The 14269-nt window shown below is 41.1% G+C and overlaps 1 protein-coding gene across 8 annotated transcripts in view; it reads right to left on the reverse strand.

The window, feature by feature from the left end:
* Window positions 1–14269, reverse strand: part of rad51b (RAD51 paralog B) — a 475671-nt gene that overhangs the window by 440645 nt on the left and 20757 nt on the right. For all 8 annotated transcript variants that reach the window (XM_048600139.1, XM_048600138.1, XM_048600141.1 and 5 more), the window contains exon 7: window positions 1399–1582. In XM_048600139.1, the coding sequence (XP_048456096.1) occupies window positions 1399–1582 (184 nt within the window). The remainder of the gene's footprint in view (window positions 1–1398; window positions 1583–14269) is intronic.

A 14269-nucleotide genomic window follows, 5' to 3' on the forward strand; every position in this document is an offset into this window, starting at 1 on the left:
AATAAAGGCCAACATTCCACATACTTCTTAATTATTTACTGTACTTGCATACTAACCTTTTGCGATTCATATATGAAGACACCTAGACACCTTTCGACTGCAGTATTCTGCAGGCTCTCCAGTTAAACAATATCCTCCACTTTTATACTTCCTGGCAAAACACACAAACTCACATTTTCCTGCATTAACTCCACGTGATAATTTGCCCACTCACCTAACCCATTTATATCACTTTGCAAACTCAAATCTTCCCTACAACTTGCATTCTTATCCATTACTGTATTGTCAGTAGATCCGGCTTCAACACGCTTTGCCCCTTCTTTCAAATCATAATGTAGATCGAAATAGTTGAAACCCAGCACTTGTCCCTGTGGGTCTTTTATCATTACAGTTTACCAAGCTGAAAATTATTTATCCCAACAATATGTTCTGCTAGTTAGTCAATCCCTCTATCCATGCTAACCTATCATCCTAATATCATAAGTCCTATTCTTATGCAGTAACCTTTTGCATGGCACTTCATTAAATGCCTTTTGGAAATGCAAATACACCACATCTAACGGTAACGGTTCCCCTCATCAATAGTGCTCATTACTATCTTTAAAGAGCTCAAAATAAATTTGTCAAATACAATTTAAAATTTTCTATTAATTATATATTGATTACATTTATTTTGAGTTTCTCTTTCCTTTTTCCTTCATGATATTTTAAAAATATTCTTGTAATAATTCAAGTTTTGTGGTGTGAAGGCAGACATAAAATGCTTTCTTCAAAACTTCTCTGTGTTTCTCTTCTCCCACTATTAATTCAACAGTTTCATAATCTAAAATAGCAATGCTCACCTTAGTTATTATTTTCCTTTTTATAGGAAAATTCTACTTGTAGAAGCTCCTGCTGTCTTTTTTTATATATTGACTGGTTCTCCTGCAATTTAATTTCTCTTTTTTTAAAAAAAGTCATCCTTATAAAATCTTCTGACCTATTGTAATCCTCACTTATATAATTTATTTCAAGGAAGAAGGTTCAGCATTAAGTTGATTGGGGCAACTATGTGTAGCTCAACATAAAGAATTAATCCTAAGTATGCATTAAATCTGTAGACTAGCTACTAACAACAGCTCTACCTGAACTATCTCAATTGCTCCGGATATGAACCACCAGGGACTTGGAAAGCAAGTGGGCAGGAAAACCCTATCGCAGGCTATGGGTTTCTAAAAGAAATATTGCTCATAATGCCATCACTTAGGCACTGCACCAACATCCAAAGCATGTAACATTTCTCCATCGGTATTATCACTATAGGCACGAATACAGTGCTGGCTCATTTTATAGTAGGTGCAACGAGTTCCAAAAAAAACAAATCACAACCACAAACAGAAAAAAGGCCTAGGGTCTTACCGGAATGGAGAATTCTTCTGCCAAAAATTTTAGCGTGGCAGCTTCACTTGACAGCAGGTTACTACGTTCTGACAGGTTACCCTGGATTCTGGTGTCAAATTCTTTGCGAACTACTGATGCAACCGAGTCCACCACAATCAGTTTTACTCCTTTCAATATTATGTCTTCTTCCAAGGATTCCACTCTGGCATTAAAAAGGGAATAAAATGACTTTAACACTGAAATAACTGTACGGCATCCCATCACCAAGTCACCCTTTATTTACATGTGCATGGTTCTTGATTCTGGTCAGACTTCCACTGACACTCCTGTTTATATGTCATCCAGGGCTCCCTGATTGAGACTGCTGACCTGGTCTAATCAGGGAACTCATATTCGGTGAGGTCGACTCAGCTGACCTCGTCACAATCACTACAACCCGTTTTAGGCCACTAAAAAAAATAACAGGAGTGTAGAAGCAAACAAAGTATTTTTATCACATCCATTCTTGTCCTCTTCACAGTTCAAAAATCTAGACGGAAAGTAAGGGACAGTTTGCTTCGTATACATGTAAACAAGATCATAAAGTACAAAAGGACTTACCAAAATGTAGTCACTGTTGAAACAAGTCAGCAAACTTAGGCAGGGAAAACAGCACAATAATCAATGTTGGCTAGGACACCAGCTGGAATTTGTGTACACTATCATGCCTCAGTTAACCAAAGAACACCATTCCTGATAGTGCTCACTCCTTCGATATGAAACTGGAGTGTCACCTTAGATATCTGTGCTCAAGATGTCTGGACAGCAAGAGTGTTACTTACTGCACCTGAATGTATAAAAATCTGAACGTCTAAAAAAGTGTCCGCTTGTACCTCATGAATCCCTACAGTGTGGAAACAGGTCCTTCAGCCCAACAAGTCCACACCAACCCCCAGAGCATCCCATCCAGACCCATCCCCTATAACCCACCTAATCTCCACATCCCTGAACATTACGGGCAATTTAGCATGGTCAATCCACTTAGCCTGCACATCTTTGGACTGTGGGAGGAAACCGGAGCACCCGGAGGAAACCCACGCAGACATGGGGGAGAATGTGCAAACTCCACACAGACAGTCACCCGAGGGTGGAATCGAACCCGGGTCCCTGGTGCTGGGAGGCAGCAGTGCTAACCACTGAGCCACCGTGCCGTCCCTATTTCTGAAGGAATATAAAAGCTCATCTGTCACAGCCACCAGAGTTTTGTCATTACAACTGTACTATTATTGAAATTTTCTTAAGAATGTTAACAATTTATCTAAAATATACATACAAAGATTTAACACAGGATAAAAGTTATGTATGAAGATGAAAATGAAATCAATCTCTTATATTGCTGCGGGCCTGGGTTGCTTGGAGATACTCTTTCTGACATGACCGGTTGAAAGCTAAAGTTAGATTCAGCAGCTGCACTAGCTCCTGTAGTTGAATAATTAGAGGTTACTCCCAAATATGGATTCACTAAGCAGATTCCGGGAGGAGTGAAGGCCCCTTTCTTCCCAACTTTATCATGCCACTGGCTCTGGCTCTTGGCAGCCTGCTTCAGCATAGCAGTCCTTTAGCTGGTTTTTGCCCTTCCTGTGTCTCCCTGTTTCAAGCAGTTTTTATTTCATGATTTCTCTCTCTTAGCGGCCAGATGGCTCTCCTCACCCAACATTATCACAATCAAACTAAACGACTGGAAATGTTAACTTGAATCATTGTACCGCGAAGCAAAGTCAATTATGCTGGAATTCCTAATCAGCACTCCAGCAGCATGGAGTCTTCGCACCTTTACAGGATTCATCGGACAGTCCTAAAACCCTTAAATTATTTAATGAATCTTTGTGATTGATTCTTCAGATAATTCTGTCTTTTGTCAGAACTCATCTCAGTGGGGCCAGCTGTCTGCTTTGGCTCCAGTTAAATCCATAAGAGAAGTCATATGGCTTTTAAGAGCCAAGTTTAAAAGCTCCTTTTAAACAAGATTACAGTTTGTTACAAAATGTATATTCTAACTATGCTTTGACATCACCCTTGGTACCAAATGTCACAACTCACTGGGAATCAAATCCCATTATTCCCTAAGATGTGACAAATGTTTAAGATTTAATGAAACAAGCATGAATCGCAAATTGCCTCAGGCTGCTGACCACACTACAATAAAAATAAACTTTATATTGTAACACTCAACTTTATCCCTGTAAAACTCCCACGCGTGCGTACACACACACACACACACACACACACACACACACACACACACACACAGCACCCCACCCACCCATGAAAAGCAAACAAACACAAATATTATAAGTGGAGGCAAAGGAAAATGCATCAGAGGAACACAATTCTGTATCACCAGTTCAAAATCACAAAAGATGATGAGCTGGCATTGCAATCATTTTGGTTCTTTGATGCCTCGATGTTATCTGCACAGTGATTTTGAGCCTTTAGTTCACTGGCTGCTTGGCTGGATCTTTACTTTCACAGACTTTAGAATTATTTCTTTCAGAACTCTGAAAGCAGTTTTTCCCTGCTGTTTTTCCCACAAAGTGTGAAAGGGCAATTTTTTCAGAGCAAGGGAACTGACAGAGGTGCCGATCCTGAAAGATGACACCCTTTGTATCCTCTTCTGTTTTTACTCTCTAACAGAGTTAAACTGCAGCTGGGCCAATCAGAAGGCTGTAATATGCTGAGTTCTCCTGAACCCACAACAACTGTTGCCAATTGAAAAGCCAATCAAAATACTACCTTTGGGCAGCGCTGCTCTGAGCACACAGATGGTGACACTTTATCCGAGCATAATGCCATAAAAGTAACACAGTTGCAGATGCGTCAGTTAATTACATTTGTTATTCCGAACCTACTAGTAACACTTTAACCTTTTCAAAGCAGTGCCTACTTTCCTCATTTTTGGTCCATATTCCAAAACAGAAATAAGATGTGGGTTGAGAAAACCTCGGCAGTTAGGATCAAGGAAAATTCCAAGGCTTTTTACACGTATGTGGGGAATAAGAGAATGACCAGAGAAAGGGTAGGGCCAATCAAGGATTGTAAAGGGAATTTTTGCACAGAGTCTAAAGAGATAGGAGAGGTCCTTAATGAATACTTTCCTTTGGTATTCACAACTGAGAGGGACCTAGTTGTAGGGAAGGACATTGTGAAATAGGCTGGTAGGCTAGAGGAGGTGGATGTTAATAAGGAAGACGTACTAGGAATTTTGAGGAACTTGAAGATAGATAAGTCCCCCGGGCCTGATGGGATTTATCCAAGGATTCTATGGGAAGCGAGGAAAGAGATTGCAGGGACTTTGGCGATGATCTTTTTGTCCTCGTTGTCGACGGGTATAGTGCCGGAAGATTGGAGAGAGGCAAATGTCATTCCCTTATTCAAAAAAAAGGGAATAGGGATAACCCCAGAAATTACAGGCCAGTTAGTCTTACTTCAGTGGTGGGCAAATTATTGGAAAGGGCTCTGAGAGATAGGATTTATGATCACTTGGATAGGCACAGTTTGATTTGTGATAGTCGGCATGGATTTGTGAGAGGTAGATCATGCGTCACAAACCTTATTGAATTCTTTGAAGGTAGAGCAGTGAATGTGGTACACATGGATTTAAGTAAGGCATTTGATAAGGTTCCCCATGGTAGGCTCATGCAGAAAGTAAAGAGGCATGGATAGGGGGAAATGTTGCAATTGGATTCAGAATTGGCTGACCCTTAGAAGACAAAGGGTGGTAGTGGACGGAAAATATTCAACATGGTGCTCAGTTACAAGTGGTGTACCACAAGGATCTGTTCTGGGTCGTCTTCTATTTGTGATTACTGTAAATGATTTGGATGTAGGAGTAGAAGGGTGGATTAGTAAGTTCGCGGACGATACAAAGGTGGATCAAGTTGTGGATAGTACGGAGGGCTGTTCTAGGTTACAAAGGGACATTGATAGGATGCAGAGCTGGGCTGAGAAGTGGCAGATGGAGTTTAACCCTGAAAAGTGTGATGTGATTCATTTTGGAAGGACAAATTTGAAAGCAGAATACAGGGTTAACGGAAAGATTCTTGACAGTATGGAGAAGCAGAGGGATCTTGGGGTTCACGTCCACAGTTCCCTGAAAGCTGCCACCCAGGTGGATATAGTTGTTAAGAAGGTGTATGGTGTGTTAGCTTTCATTAATAGAGAGATTGAGTTCAAGAGCCGTGAAGTTATGGTCCAGCTATACAAAAGCCTGGTTCGGCCACATCTGGAGTATTGTGTCCAGTTCTGGTCGCATCATTACAGGAAAGATGTGGAAGCGTTGGAAAAGGTGCAGAGGAGATTTAACAGGATGTTGCCTGGAATGGAGGGAAGGTCTTATGAGGAAAGGTTGAGAGAGCTAGGGCTTTTCTCTTTAGAATGACAAAGGATGAGAGGTGACTTGATAGAGGTGTACAAAATGAACGGAGGTATAGATAGAATGGACAGCCAGAAACTTTTTCCTAGGGTGGAGGTAGCTATTACAAGGGGGCATAGTTTTAAAATGAGTGGAGGTAGCTATAGGGGAGATGTCAGAGGTAGGTTCTTTACTCAGAGTGGTCGGGGCATGGAATGCATTGCCGGAGAGGGTAGTGGAGTCAGCCTCATTAGGGGCATTTAAGCGGCTATTAGGTAGGCATATGGATGATAGTATAAGGTAGGGGTGGAGGTTAGATAGACCTTAGGTTTAGGGTAAAAGTTTGGCACAACATCGTGGGCCAAAGGGCCTGTACCGTACTGTGCTGTACTGTACTGTTCTATGTTCTATGTTCTTACATAATGTCAACAGGCCAGTCCACCACGTTGAGGCAGAACTGAGCCCAACCCTATCCATACACAAAGTCACAGGACACCAGACAGAACCTTAAATCTTGAGAAGTTTTCCCTTTTACCCTATGGCACCAGCCAGGTGGGGACTGGGACGAGGAGAAGTGTGGCCATCATGACTCCAAAAATCCACAGAATGGGCTTTTGTTATCTCTTGTTCATCTATTGCAAGTGCTGTTCCACTACACTTGCAAAACAACTAAAAATAGTATAATTTCATTTACAACACAAGTTACCTGCAATGGCTTATCTTCCATTTATTACCCCAGGAGCCCTTGAAGATCAACCCTTGGACTCCCTCCGCTGCCAATGCAACAACACAATCAGACAATACATTAGCTTCCACAAGCACAGAAAAAAAACACTCAGCTCCCACTCACCATCTCTCTTCACTCCTCCACTTCACTGTTATTAATTATTATTCTTATTAATCAGACGGTACATCCTACATGCAGTACAGAGGTGAGTATTTCCAATTAAATATTAGGAAGACCAAACTAATTGTCTGCAAGCACATGACAAACTCCATTACCTAGCTATTGATTTCATAGCTACTTTCTGAGTTGCAGCCAGACCATTCCAAACGTAGCAACACATTTAATGCTGAGTTGAGCCCTGTATCCTCTTCTTCACAAACATCTAGTTACTTCCACAACATTTCTCATCTCGGCACCAACCCAAATCCTTTGTTACAGATACCCTCATCAGTGTCACCTCCTTGGTTGGCCTCCCATCTTTCAATCTTCAAAAATTTGAGACCATCCAAAATTCTGCTGATTGCATCCACACTCCTTGTTTACCAGTCACCCCTGAGTTTACTGACCTAATATTGGCTCCCAGTCCAATAACATGTCAAATTTAAAACTCTCAAACCCCTTTGTAGCCGCATCCTCCTCATCAGTGTAACCTCTTCTAGTCCTACATTACAGTCATTGAGATCTAGAAAAAGGCTCTTTGGCCCATCGTCTCCAAATTGGTCAAAAACCACCTAACTATTCAAATCAGCACTTCAGTTGATTGGAATGGTTCCAGCACTTGGCCCATAGCCTTGTATGCCTTGGCATTGCAAATGTATATCCAAATACTTAGAGTCATACAGCACAGAAACAGACCCTTCAGTCCAACTTGTCCATGGCCCTCCAAATTTCCCAACCTCAACTAGGCCCATGTGCCTGCGTTTGGCCCATATTCCTTTAAACCTTTCCTATCCTTGTACCTGTCTTTTAAATGTAACTATACCTGCACCTAATACTTACTCTGGCAGTGCATTGTACATACGAACCACACTCTGAAAAAGTTGCCCTTCAGGTCCCTTTTAAGTCTTTCTCCTCTCACCCTAAAATTGTGCCCTCTAGTTTTGAACTCCCCTAGCCTAGGGAAAAGGCCTTTGCTATTCACTTTGTCTATGTTATCCATGATTTTATAAACTTCGATAATGTCACTCCTCAACCTCTCTCACTCCAGTGAAAAAATCCCAGCCTGTCCAGCCTCTCCTTATAACTCAAACCTACCTTCTTAAATGTTACGAAGGCCTCTGCCTCCACCATTCCTAACAGGCAGTGAGTTGCAGATTCCCACCATCCTGTAGGCGGGAAGGGATTTTCCTCACATCTCTTACAAATATGATGCCCCTTATCTTAAAGTCAAGTCCTCTGGTCAGTGATCCCTCCATCAAGGGGAAAAGTTTCTTCCTGTTTACCCTATCTATGTCTCTCATAATTTTTTACATATCAATTACGTCCCCTCTCAATTTATTCTGCTCCAAACATAACAAAACCAGAATGTCCAATCTCTCTTCAAAACTGAAATTCTCCAGCACTGGCAACATCCTGGTAAATCTCTTCTGCACTCTATCCAGTGTTACCACATCCCTCCTAATAATGTGGACTCCAGAACTACACACAATACTCTAGCTGCAGCCTAACCAATGTTTTATATAGTTCTTGCATAACTTCGCTGCTCTTAAACTCTATGCCTCAACTAATAAAGGCAAATGTACCATATGCCTTCTTAACCACTTTATTCGCCTGCCCTGATACGTTAAAGGACCAGATCACATTCACACCAATGTCCGTCGCTCTTTGGTGCTTCATAGGGTCCTACCGTTTATCAGGTATTCCCTTGCCTGGTTTGTCCCACTAAAGTACATTTCCTCACATTTATCCAAATTTGCTCCAACTGTAATCTAAGGTTTTTGTCCTCACTATTACTACCACACCAATTTTTGCATCATCTGTGAACGTACTAATCAATCCTTCTACATTCAAGCCTACATCATTTATATAAATCACAAACAGAAAGGACACCATTGACCCCTGTGGGATCCTGTTGGACATAGACTTCCAGTCAGAAAGTCCAAGTAGACTACATCTACATACCTAGTCAATTCTTCAAAATATTCAATCATTTTGATCAGAAATGATCTCCCCTTTAAAAAAAACATGTTGAGTGTTCTTGATTAATCCCTGTCTCGCCAAGTGTAGATTAATACTGTTCCTCAGGATTTCTTCCAACTGTCTCCATATCACTAAGATTAGACTAACTGGCCTGTAGTTTCCCAGTTTATCCCTTGCTCCCTTCCTGAGCAATACTGCTACATTGGTTGAACTCCTGTCCTCCTGTACTTCTCCTGTGGCCAGAGAGGAATTAAAAATTTTTGCAAGCATCCTGCTATTTCCTCCCTTGATAACCTGAGATAAAGTTAATGTAGCCCTAGAGATGTTTCTACTTGTAAGCCTGCAGACCACTCAAAATCATCTTTCTGTCAATGCTAATTTCTTCAATGGTATCACAGGTTTTCTCACTAATTTCAATATCCACAACTTCCTTCTGACTTGCGAATGCTGAAGCAAATAATTTATTCAGAACTCGACCTACATTCTCTGGTTTCACAAACAAATTACCACTTTGATCCTCATTGGGCCCAACTCTTTCCCTTGTTATTCTTTTACCCTTAATATACCTGTAAAACAACTCAGGATTTTCTGTTATTTTACCTGTCAGTACCCTTTTAGCTTTCCTAATCTTCTTTTTAAACTCCCTTTTAACACATTCTATACTTCCCTCAGGCTTCTGCTGTTTTCTCTTAATCCAATGCTGTAAATGCCTCCATATCCAGGGGTACAGGATTTGATGGTCCCATACCTTTTCCTCATTGGAACATGTTGTCCTTGTACTCTCCATATTTCCTTCTAGAATGCATACCACTGTTCGGAGACATATTTACCTGAAAGTATCGGCTCCCAGTCCACCATGGCCAAATCATATCTGATCTTATGAGAATCAGTCTTCCCTTGGTTTACTTCAGGCCCATCCTGAAGTATTTTGCAGTACAATCTTGAGTTATGATCCCTGTCTGTAAAATTATCTCCCACTGATACTTTTTTGATACCATTTGGCCAGCTTTGATGCCCAAAACAAAGCTCAGGACCAATCCCTCTCTTATGGGGCCTTCTAGTGGCTTAAACAACTCTGCTGGAAGGATTTTAAGAATCCTGCTCCCTCTAAACCCTTCACACCATGACTAACCCAGTTCAGATTGGGTAAGCTGAAATCCCTTACTGTCACTACTCTATTACTTTACACTTCCTACATGAGATTGCCTACATATTTGCTCTTCTATTTCTCATGGACTGTTAGGGGTCTATAATACACTCCTAGTAATGTGATTGCTCCTTTTTTGTTTTTAAATTCTCACTAGCTGGCTTCATTTGAGGATCCTTTAAGATGTCATCCCTTCTATTGTTGCAATAAATTCCCTGATCAAAATTGTGACACCTTCCTTTCTTTTACCTCTGTCCCTGTCTAACCTGAAGACCCTGTATCCTGAAATACTGAGCTGCCAGCCCTGCCCCTCTCTCAACCATGTCTCAATAACAGCAATGACATTATATACCCATGGTTTAATTCATGCCCTCAACTCATCTGCTTTGTTCATCAGACTCCTTGCATTAAAATAAACACCACTAAACCTTGCCAAACCCCCTTCTGCATAACTGACCTACAATGTTTTCCTGATTCACTCACCATCTCTTCTAATTTTGGCCATTCATTTTCCTCTGCTAACATTCTCGCGATTCCACCCCGGTGCCAAGTCAGTTGAAACCCTCGAATAACAGCTCTAGCAAAACTCCCTGCAAGGATGCTGGTCTCATTCTGGTTCAAGTGCAACCCATCCACCTCGTACTGGTCCCACCGTCCCCAAAAATGGCACCAATGTCCCAGAAACCTAAATCCCTCCACCATCTCTCCAGCCACACATTCATCTGAACTAACCTCTTATTTCTATATTCACTTGCATATGGCACCAGAAGTAATCCAGAAATTACTACCTTTTAGCTCCTGTTCCTTAATCTACTTCCCAGTTCCCTAAATTCTGCTTTCAGGACCTCATCCTTTTTCTCTATCTAAGTCGTGGGTTTCTTCAGAGATACCTGGACTTCGCCAATTCATTTCTCCTTCACAACCCATTTTAATCATCCTATCGCTGTCATTGCCTTTAGTCATCAAGGACCTGAAGGGAGGCTAATGTTGTACCTTTGTTTAAGAAAGATTGTAAGGAGAAACCATTGAACTATGGACCTGTGAGTCTGACTTTGGTTGTGGACAAATTGTTGGAGGTGATTATAAAAGATAGGATTTATGGACATTTAGAGAGGCAAAAATTGATTACGGATAGTCAGCATGGTTTTGTGCAAGGAAAACCATTTCTCACAAATTTGATTAAGCTTTTTTGAGGAAGTTACCAAAAAGGTGGAGCAGGGTTGTTTACTTGGACTTTAGTAAAGCCTCCGACAAGGTTCCGCATGGTAGACTAATTAATAAAGATAGGTCACATGGGATTCAGGGTGAGCTTGCTAATTCTATATATAATTGGCTTAACGGCAGGAAACAGACGGTGGTAGTGGAGAGTTGTTTTTCAGACTGGAGGCCTGTCACCAGTGGTGTTCCATAGGGATTGGTTCTAGGTCCTCTTTTGTTTGTCATTTCTATAAATGAGAATACAGAAGTCATGATTAGTAAGTTTGCGGACAAAATAGGTAGCACAGTAGACGGTGAAAAAGGTTTTCTAAGATTACAAGAGGGATCTTGATCAAATAGGTCAATGACCTGAAAAATGGCAGATGGAGTTCAATCCGGATAAATGCGAGGTATTGCATTTTGGTACAACAAACATGGGTAGGTCAATTCATGGTAGGGGCTTGGGTAGTGCTGTACAGCAGAGGGACCGAGGGGTTCAGGCACATAATTCTTTGAAGTTTGCTTCACATATAGACAGGGTGGTTATAAAGACGTTCAGCACACTTGTCTTCAGTCCTTTGAGTTGAAAAGTCATGTTGAGGTTGTACAGGACATTGGTAAGGCCTCTTCTGAAGTACTGTGTCTAGTTCTGGTCATCTGTTATAGGAAGGATATTATTAAGCTGCAGAGGGTTCAGAAGAGATTTACCAGGACATTGCTGGGTGTGGAAGGTTTGAATTATGAAGAAAGGCTGGATAGGCTGGGACATTTTTCCACTAGAGCAAAGGAGGTTGAGAGACAACCTTACAAAAGAGTATAAAATCATGAGGGTTAACGGTAGTTATCCTTTCCCTAGGATGGGGGATTTCAAGAGTAAGGGGCACATTTTTAATGTAAGGGGAGAGAGATTCAAAAAATACATGACAGGCAAATTTTTTACACAAAGGGTGGTTCATGTATGGAATGAACTTCCTAAGGAAGTGATGGATGTGGGTACAGATTCAACATTTAAAAGACGTTTGCAGAGGTAGATGAATAGGAAAGGTTTGGAGGGATATGGGCCAGGAGCAGGCAGGTGGGATGAGCTTAATTTGGGATTGTGTTCAACATGGACTGGTAAGACCAAAAGGTCTACTTCCGTGCTGTATGAATCCATGAGCTGTTTCTCCGTATAGAAACCTTTTAAGATGTTACTTAAAAAATGCCTCTGACAAAGCTTTTGGTTATCTGTGACAATTTGTAGCTCAGTATTAAATTTTATTTGATAACGCTGCTCCGAAAACTTGGGTCATTCCTGCATTTATATAGACTTATTTAAACTAATATTGTAAATTAAAATGTTTCATACTGTAGTTGTTGCCTCCTTCCCATTGAAACAACTGTGCATCGCTTCATATCTTGGTTCCAAAAGCACAAATATTCCAATCTCTACTTTCTCTACTTCTCCAGTTGCCATGATGTTTTTCCATTTAACAAACAAACATTTAAACACTATTCAAGAACCAGTCTATGACTTTGAAAATGGTGGCAATTATATTAGTATGTGCAGGTCTAATTTAACTCTATCCTCAAATCCTAATAACTGTTTTCACTGCATTGTGCAGGCCTCAGAAGATCACCTAATTAACAGAAAACTTGCAGAGTTAAAAACATGTTTTATTTCTCACTTAGGAAGTAGTGATACGTAGTGTTTGGTATGGTATTAATTCAGTATGAGTCACAAGTCCAATTTACAGAGTGCAATACCACCACCTTCTGTTAGTATCATAGAATCCCTACAGTAGAAGCAAGTCATTTGGCCCATTGCAACCACACCGACCCTCCAAAGAGCATCCAACCCAGACCTATCCACCTACCCTATCCCTGTAACCCTGTTCCCATGGCTAATCAATTTAACCTACACATCCCTGGACACTATGGGCAATTTGGCATGGACAATCCACCTAACCTGCACATCTCTGGACTGTGGGAGGAACACAGACTTGCAGAGGAAATCCATGCAGAAACGGGGATAATGTGCAAACTCCACACAGTCGCCCTAGGGTGGAACCCAGGTCACTGGCACTGAGGCAGCAGTGCTAACCACTGAGCCACCATGCCCGCTATTACTGCCATATTAAATAGCTCAGCTCCTTCCACACACCCAACCACTACTAGAAGTCAAAATTACTAGAAGAATATCTATCTCTCCCTTGAAAACATGCCAAACATCAAAGGGTTAAGGATTGCCAACTTTTACTGGATATGCTCCTGGAGGACATAATCACATGAACCCCTTCCTTCCAAACATTGTGTCACCACTCGCCCATCCTTGGTCACCTAAAAATTAAAACAACAGAGGTCACCATTATGGCACCCCTTGTTTCCACACTGAGTTCACAAAGGTTAAGGGGTAATCAGGAAAATGAAAACTCACTAGTACAAGGAAGGACACTGGCATGATTGAAGCTGCAATAGTTAGGTGAAGAACTGCAAGTTTCACAAAGCTATGCCATAATCCACCACAGAAACTATCAGAATTCAGTGCGCACCTGAATGAAAGGCTACTCCACAGACTTGCACTATGAACAAGATATATCTATTCTTACATCACAAAGAAATGCAAATGTTGGATAACGCTATAGATACAGCTTGCCCTCCCAGCATCTGCAAACAGCATAACATTTTGTTTGAACAAAACTCCACACTCTGAACATCAGTGTATCAACAGCTATTGAAACTTCAACATCTGGGGTGTTTTTCTTTAACTATTATCATCAAGGCCAGCATTTCAGTAGTGGGAATTAGAACACTTTCTATTGCAAAGCAGTACTTGATGGAGTGCTGCATTATTGATGATTTGTGCAAGACATTATACCACAATCTCTCTGTTTCAGTTGGATGCAGAGGTTCCAAGAAACTATTTAAACAGCATAAGAGTTCTCCCAGCCAGCATCTTTCATTAACGACCACCAATAAAAGTTATTTGCTTACACTGAAATCATTTGGTCCAACTAGTCCTTCTGGTCCCACATAAGCAGAAGACATATCCCTATATCCCTTTATCAGTCATTCCAAATTACTATAAACTACAGTACATTCTTATTTTTTAAAGTCAGTCATAAACTCCACTAGGATACCATTATGATCCCAGCTGATGCTATTACTGGACAAGTTAGATCCCAGACTGAAACCAGGCTTGATGGATCATAAGAGACAACAAGGTGCAGGGCTGGATGAACACAGCAGGCCAAGCAGCATCATAGAAAGGCTGACGTTTCGGGCCTAGACCCTTCATCAGAAAAGGGGG

Source organism: Rhincodon typus, chromosome 8 (genome assembly GCF_021869965.1).
Source record: "Rhincodon typus isolate 14 chromosome 8, sRhiTyp1.1, whole genome shotgun sequence".
In the NCBI taxonomy this organism is placed as follows: Eukaryota; Metazoa; Chordata; class Chondrichthyes; order Orectolobiformes; family Rhincodontidae; genus Rhincodon; species Rhincodon typus.